This window comes from Porites lutea, chromosome 10, assembly GCF_958299795.1.
Source record: "Porites lutea chromosome 10, jaPorLute2.1, whole genome shotgun sequence".
Taxonomy (NCBI): domain Eukaryota; kingdom Metazoa; phylum Cnidaria; class Anthozoa; order Scleractinia; family Poritidae; genus Porites; species Porites lutea.
In genome coordinates, this window is record NC_133210.1 from 20461076 (window position 1) to 20474939 (window position 13864).

The 13864-nt window shown below is 38.2% G+C and overlaps 1 protein-coding gene across 1 annotated transcript; it reads right to left on the reverse strand.

The window, feature by feature from the left end:
* Nucleotides 1–1527: 1527 nt before the first annotated feature.
* Nucleotides 1528–5491, reverse strand: LOC140949645 (uncharacterized). The gene is made up of 2 exons (XM_073398798.1): nt 5384–5491; nt 1528–4932 (listed from the first exon to the last, which is right to left on the reverse strand). The coding sequence occupies exons 1-2, from the start codon at nt 5489–5491 to the stop codon at nt 2929–2931; spliced, it is 2112 nt and encodes a 703-aa protein (XP_073254899.1). The 3' UTR covers nt 1528–2928.
* Nucleotides 5492–13864: the final 8373 nt, after the last annotated feature.

Here is a 13864-nt window from a genome sequence, read left to right on the forward strand (position 1 = left end):
TTTCGATTTTCTTCTTTCTTCCTTTTTTTAATCTCAAATACTCAACATCAATTGACACGATGGCCTCACAAAACTGTTTTCTTTACTTGAAAAATTTCGATCAACGTTTTACTACCCGTGAAAAAATCTCGTAGAAAATTAGGACATTTAAAAGTTTAAAATGTACGTATGAAAGCGGTCAGGAAATATGACGTGCATGATAATTTAACATTTGATGTGATTTTAAAAGCTATTTGATTGGCCTGATGATTAATATTTCTGCAGGCCATGTTTGTTTAAAAAGAGTTTAACACAACAGAGTTATTGTAAATCAAGAACCAAAAATGCCACACTTTAATGGCATTTAGGATTCTAAAATTCATAATGCTTAAACATTGTCTTATTTGAGGGAAAACTATGCCATGCCAGCACGATTTAAAGGCAGTCCTGACTGTTAGCGCAACATTCAGGTCAAAAGAAAACGTCTTCCTATAGAAATTAACTGAAAAAATACTTTCAATAATCCACATAAAAAATAAAGACTGACATAAGGCAACAAGTTGGCTAATTCAAATTCGTCAAGCAAGAAACAAATCCGGCTGCTAGCAATCAGGACAGCTCAGCGCAGGACTCGACTAAATCCGATAACGCCGGATTGCGATTTGGACGCGCTAGCCACATACATTAAGTGCGCATTTTTTCTCTTTATGTAAATACCTGGGTAAGTATCACTAGTAACTTCAGAGAGTTCGTTTTCTTTTTTTATATAAATTCAGCCTTCTTGATTTTGGATTCTCTTTAATTGCTTAACAAAGCAAAATTTGCAGTTAAATATGTTGATAGAAAAATGATTATAATCAAACCCCCTTTAACGAGTGACAGCTTTATACGATAATTCATGACTATTATTGACGCTAGCTTCTTAAAAAGGAGATGGCTAAATAGAGGTTCGACGGTACTTACCAACACCTTGAACAGATCATGGTGCAATGTTCGGATGCGAAATCCTCCCTCAAAGAGTGAAAATCAGGGTTGAGAAATTGGCGCACACGACGAAAAAAAGAATCCCCGAGACTTCAAACAAGTTGCGAAGCCTAAAAGTCAGCTAAACGTCAGTGAAATACAAACGATTATACACGCTGTGTCGGTGAAAAAATCAAAAGGGGTGGGCACTGGAATGGAACAAGTTTCTGATTCGGGTTATAAACCAGCTACGCTTTTTACCTGCTACCCTGAGCATATGCTGAAAATAATGCCTTGTCATAAAATCCCATAATAATGTCTACTTAATGCTGTTTTTTTTTTCCTATTTCGGTTTAAATAAATTAAAAATGAAAGAAAGGAAGATGATTATGATAACGTTAATGATGATGATCGACGGTAAGGACGACGAAAGTGATGATGTTGTTGGTGATGATGATAATGATTTTGATGAATGGAGGGTATCAACTACCATTATGACAAAAAGTCCAATTCAAACTGTAATCAAGCGGATAAGCCATTTTAAAAGACAGTGATCCCCAAAGTCGACCGCAAATGATCCCGAAAGAAAAATAGGAATGGCTTGGACTCAAGTTTGCGGATCATTGTGTAAATTTTATTATTATTATTACAAAAAGTAACATTAAAAGCGAAATTTTGCTTCCCAAATAATTACATAGATAAAAACTAAATGAAAATATTTCTTTCAAATAAAAGCAAACAAAAAATAAACTTTCAACATACCGTTATTAAAAGTTCATTAAATCAAAGAAACACAGCTGAAACGCATCGCAGAGTCTTGTTTAGTAACTATTTCAAAATTAAGCTTAAAACAGTAGACTTTAACGTACTGTAGTTAACTTCCAAATGGATAAGAACTTTCTCATAATCAGTTAATCGGCTAAACTTACTATCAACTTTTAAAAATGATAATTTTTGTCACAGTGAATGTGATCGTTCATTTCTTGGCATTCCTTGTCATAGTTTCGAACTGCGAACCGTCTGTATATTATTAGAAAAAACTCCTTCGGGCTTTAAACACTAACAAAACGAAATTATATATCAAAAGGTTCGTTGAGGTAATACAATGTTTGTTATGGACTGCAGTTATGAATTAGCGTGTCCTTCTTCATTGCATATAATCAAAGTCCTCTAACATCTGGCAATTATCGCAAAAGAAGCTGTCGTCGGAGTATACTTGCAACATGCCATTTAACCCTTCAAATACTCCTTGGGAGTAGCACGCAAACTTTTTCCCACACTTTGGGCAGATCTCCTCGGTGACTTTTCCCTCTCCGTATTTAACTTTCATCTCCGTAACAGGGTCCTGAAGGGCTTCCAGGCTATGGTAATGAACTTCTGCTTCATGTCCAAGCAAGGCCATAACTGTAATGTCCCCTCCTTCATCTCCATTTGTGACTGGATTGATAATTTGTAATCCTCCCTCCCCTAAGCTGGAAACCAAAGCTACAGGAAGGTTAAGCATGTTCACCAGCCCCCACAAAGCAATCCAATCGCCCCACTCGCCATCCCTTGACATCCTTCGCAGATAGGTGTCCCAACCACCATGGTTGATGAATTCCCGAAAGTGAACACCATCCGGGGTTGTAGAATTACTTTCAAGATAGCGCACTAGATCTGAGCGAAGCTTTGATGGTGTTCGAGGGAGCCTTCCCACGCTAGTAAGCTGGTCACTCATTGCGTGAAACAAGCAGTTGCCGTCCTTAGGTGTGGGAGGCTGGCGATAAGTTAATCCGGCAATAGCAACTTCTTGATCTAGTGCAACCTTCTGATCCTCGGCGGGGATTGAGGTATGGAGATCATTGCTGATGAATGATTGCAGATTTTTAGGGAGAGGGAGATAAGCAACTTTGTTTCCAGGTGTTGCGAAGGCCAGCAAATCATTAGTCATTTCGCCTCGCGGATCCGTATCGTCAAGCTCTATTTCATCCAAGTTGTTTGAAAGAATCAGATGTTTAGCGAAAAGGCAAGTAAACACACCACAGTCCTCTTGGTTTTTTTGTTTTGGACAATTAGGTATTTCTTCATCCCAGTTTCTTCCTGGAAGAGTGCCCTATCTTCTGACTTTAAGTGTTGAAGCTCCTGCCTGATAAACTTAGTTTTTATGGTCCCGAAAACAGTTTTGTAGGTGTCTTGAGAACAGTAAGCGGAGTCGTATATGTAAATGCACAAATCAACGACACTGATTAAAACAAGAATCCAGTGCATTTCATCGGCTAAATGAACTGGTAATATCAAGTTTTCGTACTCCCAAAGTGACTTTTTTCCGATATATTTGCTATACGTTCCTCTGTTATCTTGTCGCCGCAAAGAAGGATAAAAATAGGAGCTTCCCAGGCAAATATTTTCGTTCTCGCAGAACAGCTTCTCTCCTAAGAAGTCAAAGTATAAGTTTACCGTATCCCCATTCAATTTTTCGGAGGAAATTATTTGATCTATACTAGCATCCAACAGACTTGGACAGGTTACATTAGAACCATTACACTTCGTCGCTTTGGAAGATTTTCTTTCTTTATCAGACCCTCCGACAGGGCATTTTCGCTTTTTGCCAAAGCTCTTTTCTCTAGCTTTTTCTTGTCTCTTATTTTCTTCCTCCTTTGTAAGGGACGTAATGTCGTTAACTTTGAACCAATTTTTTTTTCCTTTTAAGGTGACTGGATCTGTGTACTGAATTTTGTACCTGTGCAGTGCATGGTCCATGTCCACGACACGCCCCTCGCAGGTAGACTTCAAAGATTTCTTTTTCCCTTTGACGGTTTTTTTGGAAGTGGGAATTCTAACTAAAACAGTCTCTCCTATGACATACAGTGAAGGAGGATGTCGCCTTAACTCCCTCTTGACCATTTTTTGCGCAGCATTGTTAGAAGCGTTTAAAGCCTTCTGTCTCAACAAAAATCTATTGTTTTCTAATTCACACAGGTCTTCCTCTCTGAGAATTTCGTCTACCCGTGGAAATGCTTCCTCATTTTCGTCTTGAACTTCAAAATCCATTCCTTCATCAAGAAACAGTTTGTTTTTAAGTCTGTTTGGGGGCCGGCCAAAGTACACTTCAAATGGTGTAAGAAATCCCAGTGAGCTGTGTGGAGATTCATTATACAACTTCTGATATTCAGATAGATATTCTACCCAGTTTAAGTCATCGCCACTTACTATGTCAAACTTAACTTTCTCTTTCCACGTTCTATGGGAACGTTCATCTTTTCCTTGGGTTTGCGGACTGTAAGCTGAGCTTTTGATAATACGAACGTTGAGAGATTCACAAACCAACTTAACTACACCCTTGAACTCTGTTCCTTGGTCACTCTGGAGAATTTCAGGGGGACCGTGCTCATTGTAAATTTCTAAAAGATGTTCAGCCACTTCAGCGGACTCCTTAGTTTGAAGAGGACGTAAAAACACAAACCGACTAAAAATGTCTATCACTGACATAATGTACTTGAATGTTTCACCATCTATCGTTACTGGCATGCTGGCCATGCTCACTAGATCTACTTGATGCCTCTCCTGCACTTTGAAGGCCTTAATTGGTCTCAGAGGAGCTTTATTCTGGAAAAGAGGGCGGACCTTCTGATTCTGTTTCATGGAATTCAGGTTTGCTTGAATTATTCGTCGAGATATTCCGGTATATTGGTAAGATGTATGGATCTTAAGCTTTACAGCACCATCACCTTTCGTTTCTTGATAAGCACAATCTACGATTTTTGACACCTCCGATTTTTTTACCACAATACAATTTGAGGCCTTGTCTACAATTCGTTGGCAAATTTTCCCTGCCATGGGATCATGTACGTCTCTAATTTCGTAAAAACCACTTTTCCATTTTCTGTAAACCCGTTGTCTCAAACTTGGATCATCAGTTTTAGGCCAATCCTGGAACCTTCTAGCTCCACTTAAGACCGACAGCAAAGCATCGTATACGTCATCGTCTATTGGGACATTTTTTCGTTGAGGCTGATAACAAACGAAAAATATGATATTCGTCAACTCTTTTGAAAACTGAATAAAGGAGGGATTTTTTCTTTCCAAATTTACACTGGCGTTTTTTTTTTTTAGTTTTTAGAAGTAACTTGTTTACATGAGACGCCAACTACATGTGCAATTTATATTTAAGCATCCTACTAAGCTAGGTGCGTCTTCAAAGCTTAGTACTGAGGTGACATAGTAAAGATCTGCGATCGCCGAGGGCGAACGATAGCCCGAGTAGAGAGTCTGGGGGCAGAAAATCTAGAGGCTCTGGAACACTATTCCCGTTATAACAATAGCACTTTTTTGTGTATTACTATGGTCCCGTCAGTCTCCAAATACTTGTTAAATGGAATACCTAGCCACGTGCTTACCGTAATCCGAATGTTGACACTCTTTCTGGCTGGGATAAGTAAAAATAAACACAACTACCGCTTACCTTGCTTTTCTGTTTGTCATTACCAGGTTTAGATTCCTGGTAACTGTCTCCAGCAAAGGCACAGCAAATGAATATACATATAAGCGTCAATATAACTATCCGCAACATGTTTATGAGCTGTTCAGTGAGCAAGTTGCTATTTCGAAATAAACCGAAACCTGTGGACATCAGATAAGTTCGGGGGCATTTTGACGTTTGTTTATTTTAAACCATGTCTTGTTTCGTAACAAGCACTTGGGTTACTAACAAATGTCTTGCTGTTTATCACGTAGAATTAACACTTCAGAGAATAATCATAATTAAATATCTGAAAATTAATGCGACACTTCCAAAAAGATCAGTAAAGTCAATTAAGCGCTTGTTATGTTAAAAAATAATTTAATACAAAATTAAGGATTTTTTTACACCGATGAAACATTCTTGAAATCATATCATTTTCAGATTTATTCCATTTTTTTTTTCGCCTGGTACAAATTGACCTGAGATCGGGCGTCCTCCATGTCTTTTTCTGTAGAAGGCAAGAGGAAAAGGTTCCTTTTTATAATCAGTCCTTTTTTGTAATCAGTCCCGTAAGATCCAATCCATTCCCTCAATTTTTCACGGGATCATTTGCGGTCGACTTTGGGGATCACTTGCGGTCGAGGATCATTTGCGGTCCATTTTGGGGATCATTTGCGGTCTCGGGATCATTTGCGGTTGGGGATCACTTGCGGTACTGTACAGTTCTCTTACGCGAACATCTCGGCTTACAGTTATTACCCATTTCACGAGCTCTGGTACACGTAAGTTTTAGTGCATAAGGTTAAAGATCTTTTAAAGGTGGAAGCAAGCGCGCGATTCTTTTAACCATCTCCGGTCTGGACTCAGTACTGAGAAAATGGTATAGTAAAGTCTCGATTCATAACGGTAACTTCTTTAGGTGGCAACTTTAAGACGATTTCCATTAGTTTTCTTTATTTTGTGCTCAGACAGTCCCATGATCTGAAAGTCGTCACTCTTCTATTCCAAAAAATCGTCGATAGAGCCGTTGTCTTTGGTATTGTATTCTTCCATGTTAGCGTAAGTATGGTGTCAAGAAAAAGTGATAGTTCCAGCTCTAATAACACCACTTGTACCTAGCTTTTTCCTTCGACTATCGCAAAGTTTTAAATGAAGTCTCAAAGTGCGAGATGTTTATTTTTTACCTTTTTTGATTCTTAATTAGCGCCGAATAAAAAAAAAAAACCTTAGAACTCAGAAGACTTGGCACTGCGGAGCCGAATGTTCACATTTCATTGTAGCTTAAAAGCGTCAACATCCATTTTCCGTACCTTCAGCTGTTTTATTTGAACAGTCTTTCTTAAACGAATATTCGCAATGGGGTATACGGATCTGCTTCACTAATACTAGAAGTGCAAAATATATTCACCTGCAAAGCGATCATCAGACAATGTGTTCTGCACGAGGCAATTTTAATTGAAAAATCAGATTAAAATATCGAGGATAGTAAAAGTGGTGCTTCTTATGATTTACTACGTAGAATTTGATTTAAATGAGGAAAACTTTGACAAAAAACTAAACATGCTATGGAGTTTGAGTTTCTTATTATGGAAGGAAACTATGGTGGCAATTAATTAAGAAGCAGATTTTTCAGGTAAGGAAATATCGCAGCCGGAAGGGTTTTCTTCAGTATGCGCTTGCTGGCATGAGCCAAGCCAGTTTGTGACGCAGTTGATGTTGTCTTTTGAGAGTTTCTGTATGTTCATTAAACCAATTTTTGAAATCATATTCCGTCATTGCAATGTTTGTTTTTGCCGGAAAAAACACTTAATTATAACACATACGTTATTGTTCTGCAACATGGCTGCCAGCGAACACTTTAGTTCAGAAAATGTTGGTCGCACATTGGGCTTTTCTTGCAAGCATTGAAACATAAGTTCATAACTACCAAGCAAAAGATGAAATAGTTAACAATAAAAAGTGATTAAACACACCATACTACTATTTATAAAAACAAAGTCCCATCCGATTAAGCAAAAAAAAAACAACACTTTTTTACAAAATATTCGCAAATTCAAGAACCTTTCAAAAGGAGTTTACAAATACTTTTTACTTTTCGGAGAAAATAATAACAATAAAGAAAGATATATTCTCGCAATTAATCTGATAAAACAAGGCTAAATGGTTATAGATGGCGTATGGTTAAGGGTATGGGCGAAGACCTTAACGCACTGATTTTGACAAAGTTCCTTCAAATCTAAGGGTTGATATTATGAAGAAAAGATCATGGCCTAGCCTCCTCCGCAGGCTTCACTGTCCTGTTTTAGAGAACGTACGAGTGGGAGAATGCGGTAGAGAACGGAGAGTTACAGTGATTACCTTCTGCGCATATTGACTCGCGCATACAGGTCCAATTTTTATATGGGATAGTGGGAGGAATTTTGAGAGGCAAAAGCCGTTCACCGGGACCTACAATAGTTTGTTAGCTTGTCGAAAGGAAAATGGCTTTAGAAGGATATTCTCTTAGCTGAATCCTACTGGACCAGCAAACTGGCGTATTTGTATTTTTCCTATGTATGTAGGCTGATGTAGCAGGGGATCATTGCAAAAACAATCGTATCTTCTTTTTTAAGACTTTGCAAGGAATAAACCATACAAGAGGAAATGAGACTAGTGTGATATTTTAGCGCATCACATTGTTTTGGGTAAGTCAAGCGACATCGAAAGTAATAACAAGAAAATGTTTACTTAACCTGTGAAGTACATGGCACAAATACATAAGCTTAACCGAAACGAATTCCTTTCATTGTTTTCTAATATATTTGATTCAGTTGCATTTAATAAATGTCGCCTCATAGTTAGAGAGACCTCTTTAGTTATGTAATTTCAAGGGGCCACTTGGAATCCAGTTTGAATATTTGCCATACTCTGGATATCGCCAACTCTTTGGCGATTTTTGGCTGTTTGGGCCAGATTCACCATTTTTGTCAAATTTTGCCATTTTTTTCCAAAATCGCCAGTCGCCGTGCGGCCACTTTTGCCATCCAAGTTGAATCGCCAGCCCTCTGGAAAAATTTTTCCATTTTCGCCAAAATCGCCACTCTCCAAGGGGCCTGGTGATTTTTAGCCATTTGTTCCAAATTCGCCATTTTTGCCAAATTAACCATTTTCTCCATTTTCCCCAAAATCGTTATTTTCGCCATTACCGCCAAAATAACTGCAGGCAAATATACAGCTAACCCATGCCATCTTTAATAATAAGTGTAGTAATAGTCAATTGTGAAACGCGTCATTAGCAGTGAGTGGATGAAATGGTAGGAGATATTACTGCAGTGAAATTAACAAGTAAATTCTGGTAATTGGAGAAAAAATATGTATTTTTAAGTGAACTAGTGTTTGCACTTGTTATAGTACATAACAAAACCAGTGGGAAGGCTGAGAGCAGAGGAAATGAAAATCATTTTTGAAAGAGCTAAACTTCTTTTGATAATGGTTATTTTTCCAAAGAGTGTTAAATCCCTGGAGGACCAGACGTTAAGACACTTTTCCAGGGCGACAAACTTTTTTCAAAGTTATCCTTTGTTGAAGCTTCCGAATCACATGAGATTCGTTTTGCATGAACTCAGTTGAAAACGCGTTGTTGTTTTCTTCTCTGAACTGTTTTCACTCGATTGTTGATATCGAATCACCTTAGCGCTGGGTCCCGATGTTCCCCCCCCCCTCCTCATAGAGAATTACAGGGTTTTCGTTGGATGTTCGGGACTCAGGATTCTTCGCGCTGCAACTATTACGTGGATAACTGACTCTGTTTCGGTCTCTCTTGCGCACCATCTATTTTTAACCGACTCTCTAACGCTATTGTTCGCATGATGGCTCGCCGCGGTTTTCATGCCGTGATCAACTACCGTGATGATTTTCTCTTGCCTAGTCCCTAGGACTCATTATTATGCGCGGCCGATGCGTTTCGGGTCACGTGGTCCGAGAAAGTTTTTGAAGCCTAGACAAACTAGACATTTTGTCTCACTTGGGGCGGAACTTTTGGAAGCGGGCGAGCTGTCAATAACTTTTCTGCGCTGACGAAAGATGTCCAGCAGCCATGGAGAGTATACTACAGAGGATAAAGAGGTAAACCAAGCATTTTCATTCTATGCACGTTTTCATTGTTGAAAGTCCTTTGGCCTTTCTTTTTCATTTATCTCATTAAACTAATTTGAACTTTATTTCATCTCAAAAACTATTTGTAGGCTTAGCAAAACAGCGTCGCAAAAAATTATTTGATCAAGAATCGGAAGGTAAGCTAAAGAAATAAGTTTCTATTTATTCTTGGATATGAAAAGCTATCTTTCGTTTCTCTATTTTCGCTTGCTCCTGTAAATTTCTCGTTATCATTTCACTTCAAAATATTTTATGTAATTTAATTTTTGGATTTGGAAGCTTATCAAACTAATCGGACAGGCTGTTGAATTTGGTCTCTAAATTTGGTAGAATGTCAACAAACTACTGTTTCAAATCTTTTTATCAATAAAGAAATATCATTTTAATGGAATGGGACATTTGAAAATAAACTTAAAGAGAAATTACTTGCACGTTATACAGTAGTATTCTTTCCGATTCAAAGTAATATTTTTGTTCTTAAATACAGAAACCAGGTTAGTTATTTTTGTAATAGTGTCAATAGTGCCGATCTTTAAGCGGAGGATATTCACGCGCAAAGTTATTTATAGATTATTTCAGTTGAACGTGTGAACTTTTCAAAAATGCAAAAATGCTCACGCGTGCGCACTCCGAGATTGTTAGGCGTCTCCCGGCCGTTCGTCTCGGATACGTCACCGAAATGCATTGACCGAGAGGGCCTGGAAAGACGCCGTATAGGGACTAGGCAAGATTTTCTCATCATCGGAAGTACTCGAGCCGAATGTCAAATGGGACTTGTCACTCTTATCCGCTTGCTTCATTCTCTCGGATTTAATGTGTGAGCTGGCGTAAAGTCGTTTCTCCTATTCTGCGCGCTACGTTTTTGGAATTGAATTTGATTCCACATCTATGACTGTTCGTTTGCCCGTGGATAAATTATCACGATTGAATAATCTGGTCTATGCCCTCTCAGCAAAAGTATCTGGCTCTAAACGTCAACTGCAATTTTTAGCGAGATCTTTCAACTTTGCGTGTCAGGTTGTCCATGGGGGTTGTACTTTCCTCCGTCGCAAGACTGATTGTTTCAATAAGTTAAAACGCCTCTCTCATCGGTGTCGTTTGACATCTGACACCCGTTCTGAAATCTCGTGGTGGAAAGATTTTCTTGTCACGTTCAACGGCCGTCGAGTGATGCTCCATTTTCGCCAGTCCTATTGCATTCGAACGGATGCATCCTTCTATGGTTTTGTAGCTGTCTCTCCTGACGACTGTTTTGCCGGCTCTTGGGCGGCTTTCCCCACAGACGCCGCCAACTCACGCTTATTTCCATCTCACTGGTGTTTTGCTGGTCACGTTATCGACCCGTCACATCTTTCAAATATCAGTTTCTTGGAGCTTTTCCCGATTTTTACCTCTGACCGCCGTTTAGGTGCCGTTTGGACCAAAGAAACGTGTTTTCGTAGAAACTGAAAACACTCAAGCACTGTCGTTCATTAACAAAGGCACTTGAAAAAATCCCATAGCCATGTCGTGGCTTCGGGAGATATTTTGGCTTAGGGTCCGTCACAACTTCCACCTCCACGAGCGCCACTTGCCCGGCAGATATAACCGTCAAGCAGACAGACTGAGCAGGCCTATTCAATCAGCGTCATTTTCTAATCACGTGTCTTTTCCCATTCTAAGGATATCTCATGCAGCTGGACCTTCAAACTAAGTTTGTGTCAGCCGCGGCGTATGCAAATTCTACTCTAAAAACGCGTCGCACAATGGCGTACTTACGTACGGTTATTCTCTACTTACAAATTGATCCCCATTTCATCCGAACCTACCACAGTAATAAGGTTTCGAGAACATTTGTCTTCTTACTGCAAATACAGTACGATTATTTACTAGCTGTCTGCCATAAATGTTCTACACAGGCATTTTGGCCATCATGTCACGTTTCAAGATCTATTTTCCATTAGACAGAAATTGCCTATCACCCCGGAGATCCTTGTGCGGATTCATCCCCAGCTTACAGCAACTTCTGACTCAGGATTATGGGCTGCGATTTTAATTGGGTCTTACACCTTTCGCTAATCTAAGCTTTTTCCTAATTCAGGGAAGGACTTTAGTCCTGTGAAGACCTTATCCCGCGGTGACATTCTCATCCGTCCTTCGGGTCTGGTTATCTTTATGCGGTTGTAAAAAACAATTCAGTTTCGGGATTTTTGATGTCGTCGTCTTCTCCGCTCGCGATGAATTTTAGTCGGCGTTCACCAGAAGAGTTTCAGTACGTGGAAAATCTTTGCCGGTGAGGATTTCCAGGCAATTGGTTAAGACCACCCGCGGTTCACGTGCTGTGCACGACATTATAAACTATGTATATATGAATACATGAATTGTAGATTAAACCCTCAGTCGTAAAAATTCAACTGAAAATAATTGACGTGCGCTAGAACCACCTTTGTTTAAAAAAAAAAAAATTCTTGCTGCCGGAAAAATTTTCAGGGAAAAAATAAAGACACACTTGGAAAACCTAAAGCAGTAGAGTACCTTTAAGCACAGGTACGGTCCCCCAAATTTGTTAGTAGAATCCTTGCTGTGTAGCCTTAGTTTACGATTCATATTTTTTTCAGAACAGCCTTTGTACGAAAATTATTCGATATACGATTCTCATGAAACACTGCTATTTCTCACACGGTTGCCTACCCGACAAAACGGCTTCCAAAACCGTGACAAGTTCTATAAGCACTATGACCTAAAAACTCATGAAAATCCTGTGAATTGATTCATGGTAAATTCACGGGATTTTCAAAGGATTTTAATGGTATTTTCATGGGAAATCTTCTAAGATTTTTCATGGCATGTCACCCTGGAAAAAGCATGAAAAAAAAACCATTAAAAACCCCTTAATCTTTTCAGTTTTCATTGGCCGTGAAAACCCTTAAGTTTTGGGCAAATCCATGAAATACTCATGAAAACACCATGACAATTTTGGGTTGCTTTTCATGGCCTTTTAATGGCATTGAAAATGCCATGAATTACAAAGAAGGATTTTCATGGCGTTCATGGTCTTTTCATGAGGCCACTGAATTCGTGGCCCATGAAAAACCCATGGTTATTCCATTAATGTTGAAAGACTAATTGACCATGAAAAATGTTCATGCCTTTTTTATGGCTTTTTAAAGACCCATGAAAATTAATAATTCAATAGCTTACACTATTTTCATTGCGTAAGCAAAATATAACATGAACCATGAAAACTACATTAATTAAAAGGACTTGAATGTTAACCATTCTTTTCTGGCCCTCAAATCAAATTAATTCAAGCTCACTAATGGAAAATTAATGATGAAAACACTAACTAAATGGGTTGGAACGTATACTGAACTTCAACAAGCAATGTACATGTATCTTTGATTGATATTGACTTTATTCCACCCTTTCTATGGCATTAAATAGACAACACTATTTTTTCCGTTATCATTTCATATTTAGACTTGCCACTAAATGCCATAATACTAATAGAACACTATTCACATAAAAAAGTTAATAGCTGTTTTTACTGAACAAGTTATATTCAACTTAAGAATCTAATAATTTCCAAAACCTTCAAAATCTGCAATATTTCCAAATAAGGATTTTAATTATAAAAATTCCCTATAACCTCTTCTGAGAGCAATTCAATTAAATATTTTTGCTTTCTTTCTACCTGGCAACTGTATAAATCTGATATCAGACGTTAATCATCATCTATTAATTTCAAAATTTTGATCATAAATGATTTCATTTTGTCATATAAAATATGTGGAATAAGTTTTCAAAAAAATTGAGTAGATAAGCAACTTTTTTCACTGCAATATCTTTACAACTGGAACATTTTTAAAAATAAAATTCTTATATAAACTTGAAGAAGCCTTGCCTAATTCCAGCATATAATTTACTAAGAATCATTACATTTATCACGGCTGGCCGTGATCATGATGACATATAAAACTTTCTTTCTTTCGGCGGGTAATAATAATTGTCTCAAATTGTTATACACAAAAAAAAACATGTCATAAAAAGGAATACGCAGACTTAAAGTGAAAATTTTCATTTTCATGGTATCTAAATGGCTCATAAAAAATAAAAATAATCCCTCACCACTTTCATGCGGGTAAGTGAAACAACACTAGTAACACCATGACATCACATGACACTGATCTAAATGAGCAAAAACCACATGAATGAAATCTAGACAGAGCTGTCATTAAGAGCTGTGAGCCGGGGACTTCCCCGGCTAGTTGCATAGGAAAATAGAAGAAAAACAGAACCAAAAGAAATCCCTAGCTGTGTGATTCCCCGCCTACTTGTTGTATTTATCCGGCAATGTGAAATCTTAGT

Coding starts and splice junctions, on each gene's coding strand:
- LOC140949645 (XM_073398798.1), bottom strand. CDS start 5,491: ATGTTGCGGATAGTTATATTGACGCTTATATGTATATTCATTTGCTGT. Junction 4,933..5,383: donor ATGACAAACAGAAAAGCAAG/GTAAGCGGTAGT, acceptor GTTTGTTATCAG/CCTCAACGAAAAAATGTCCC.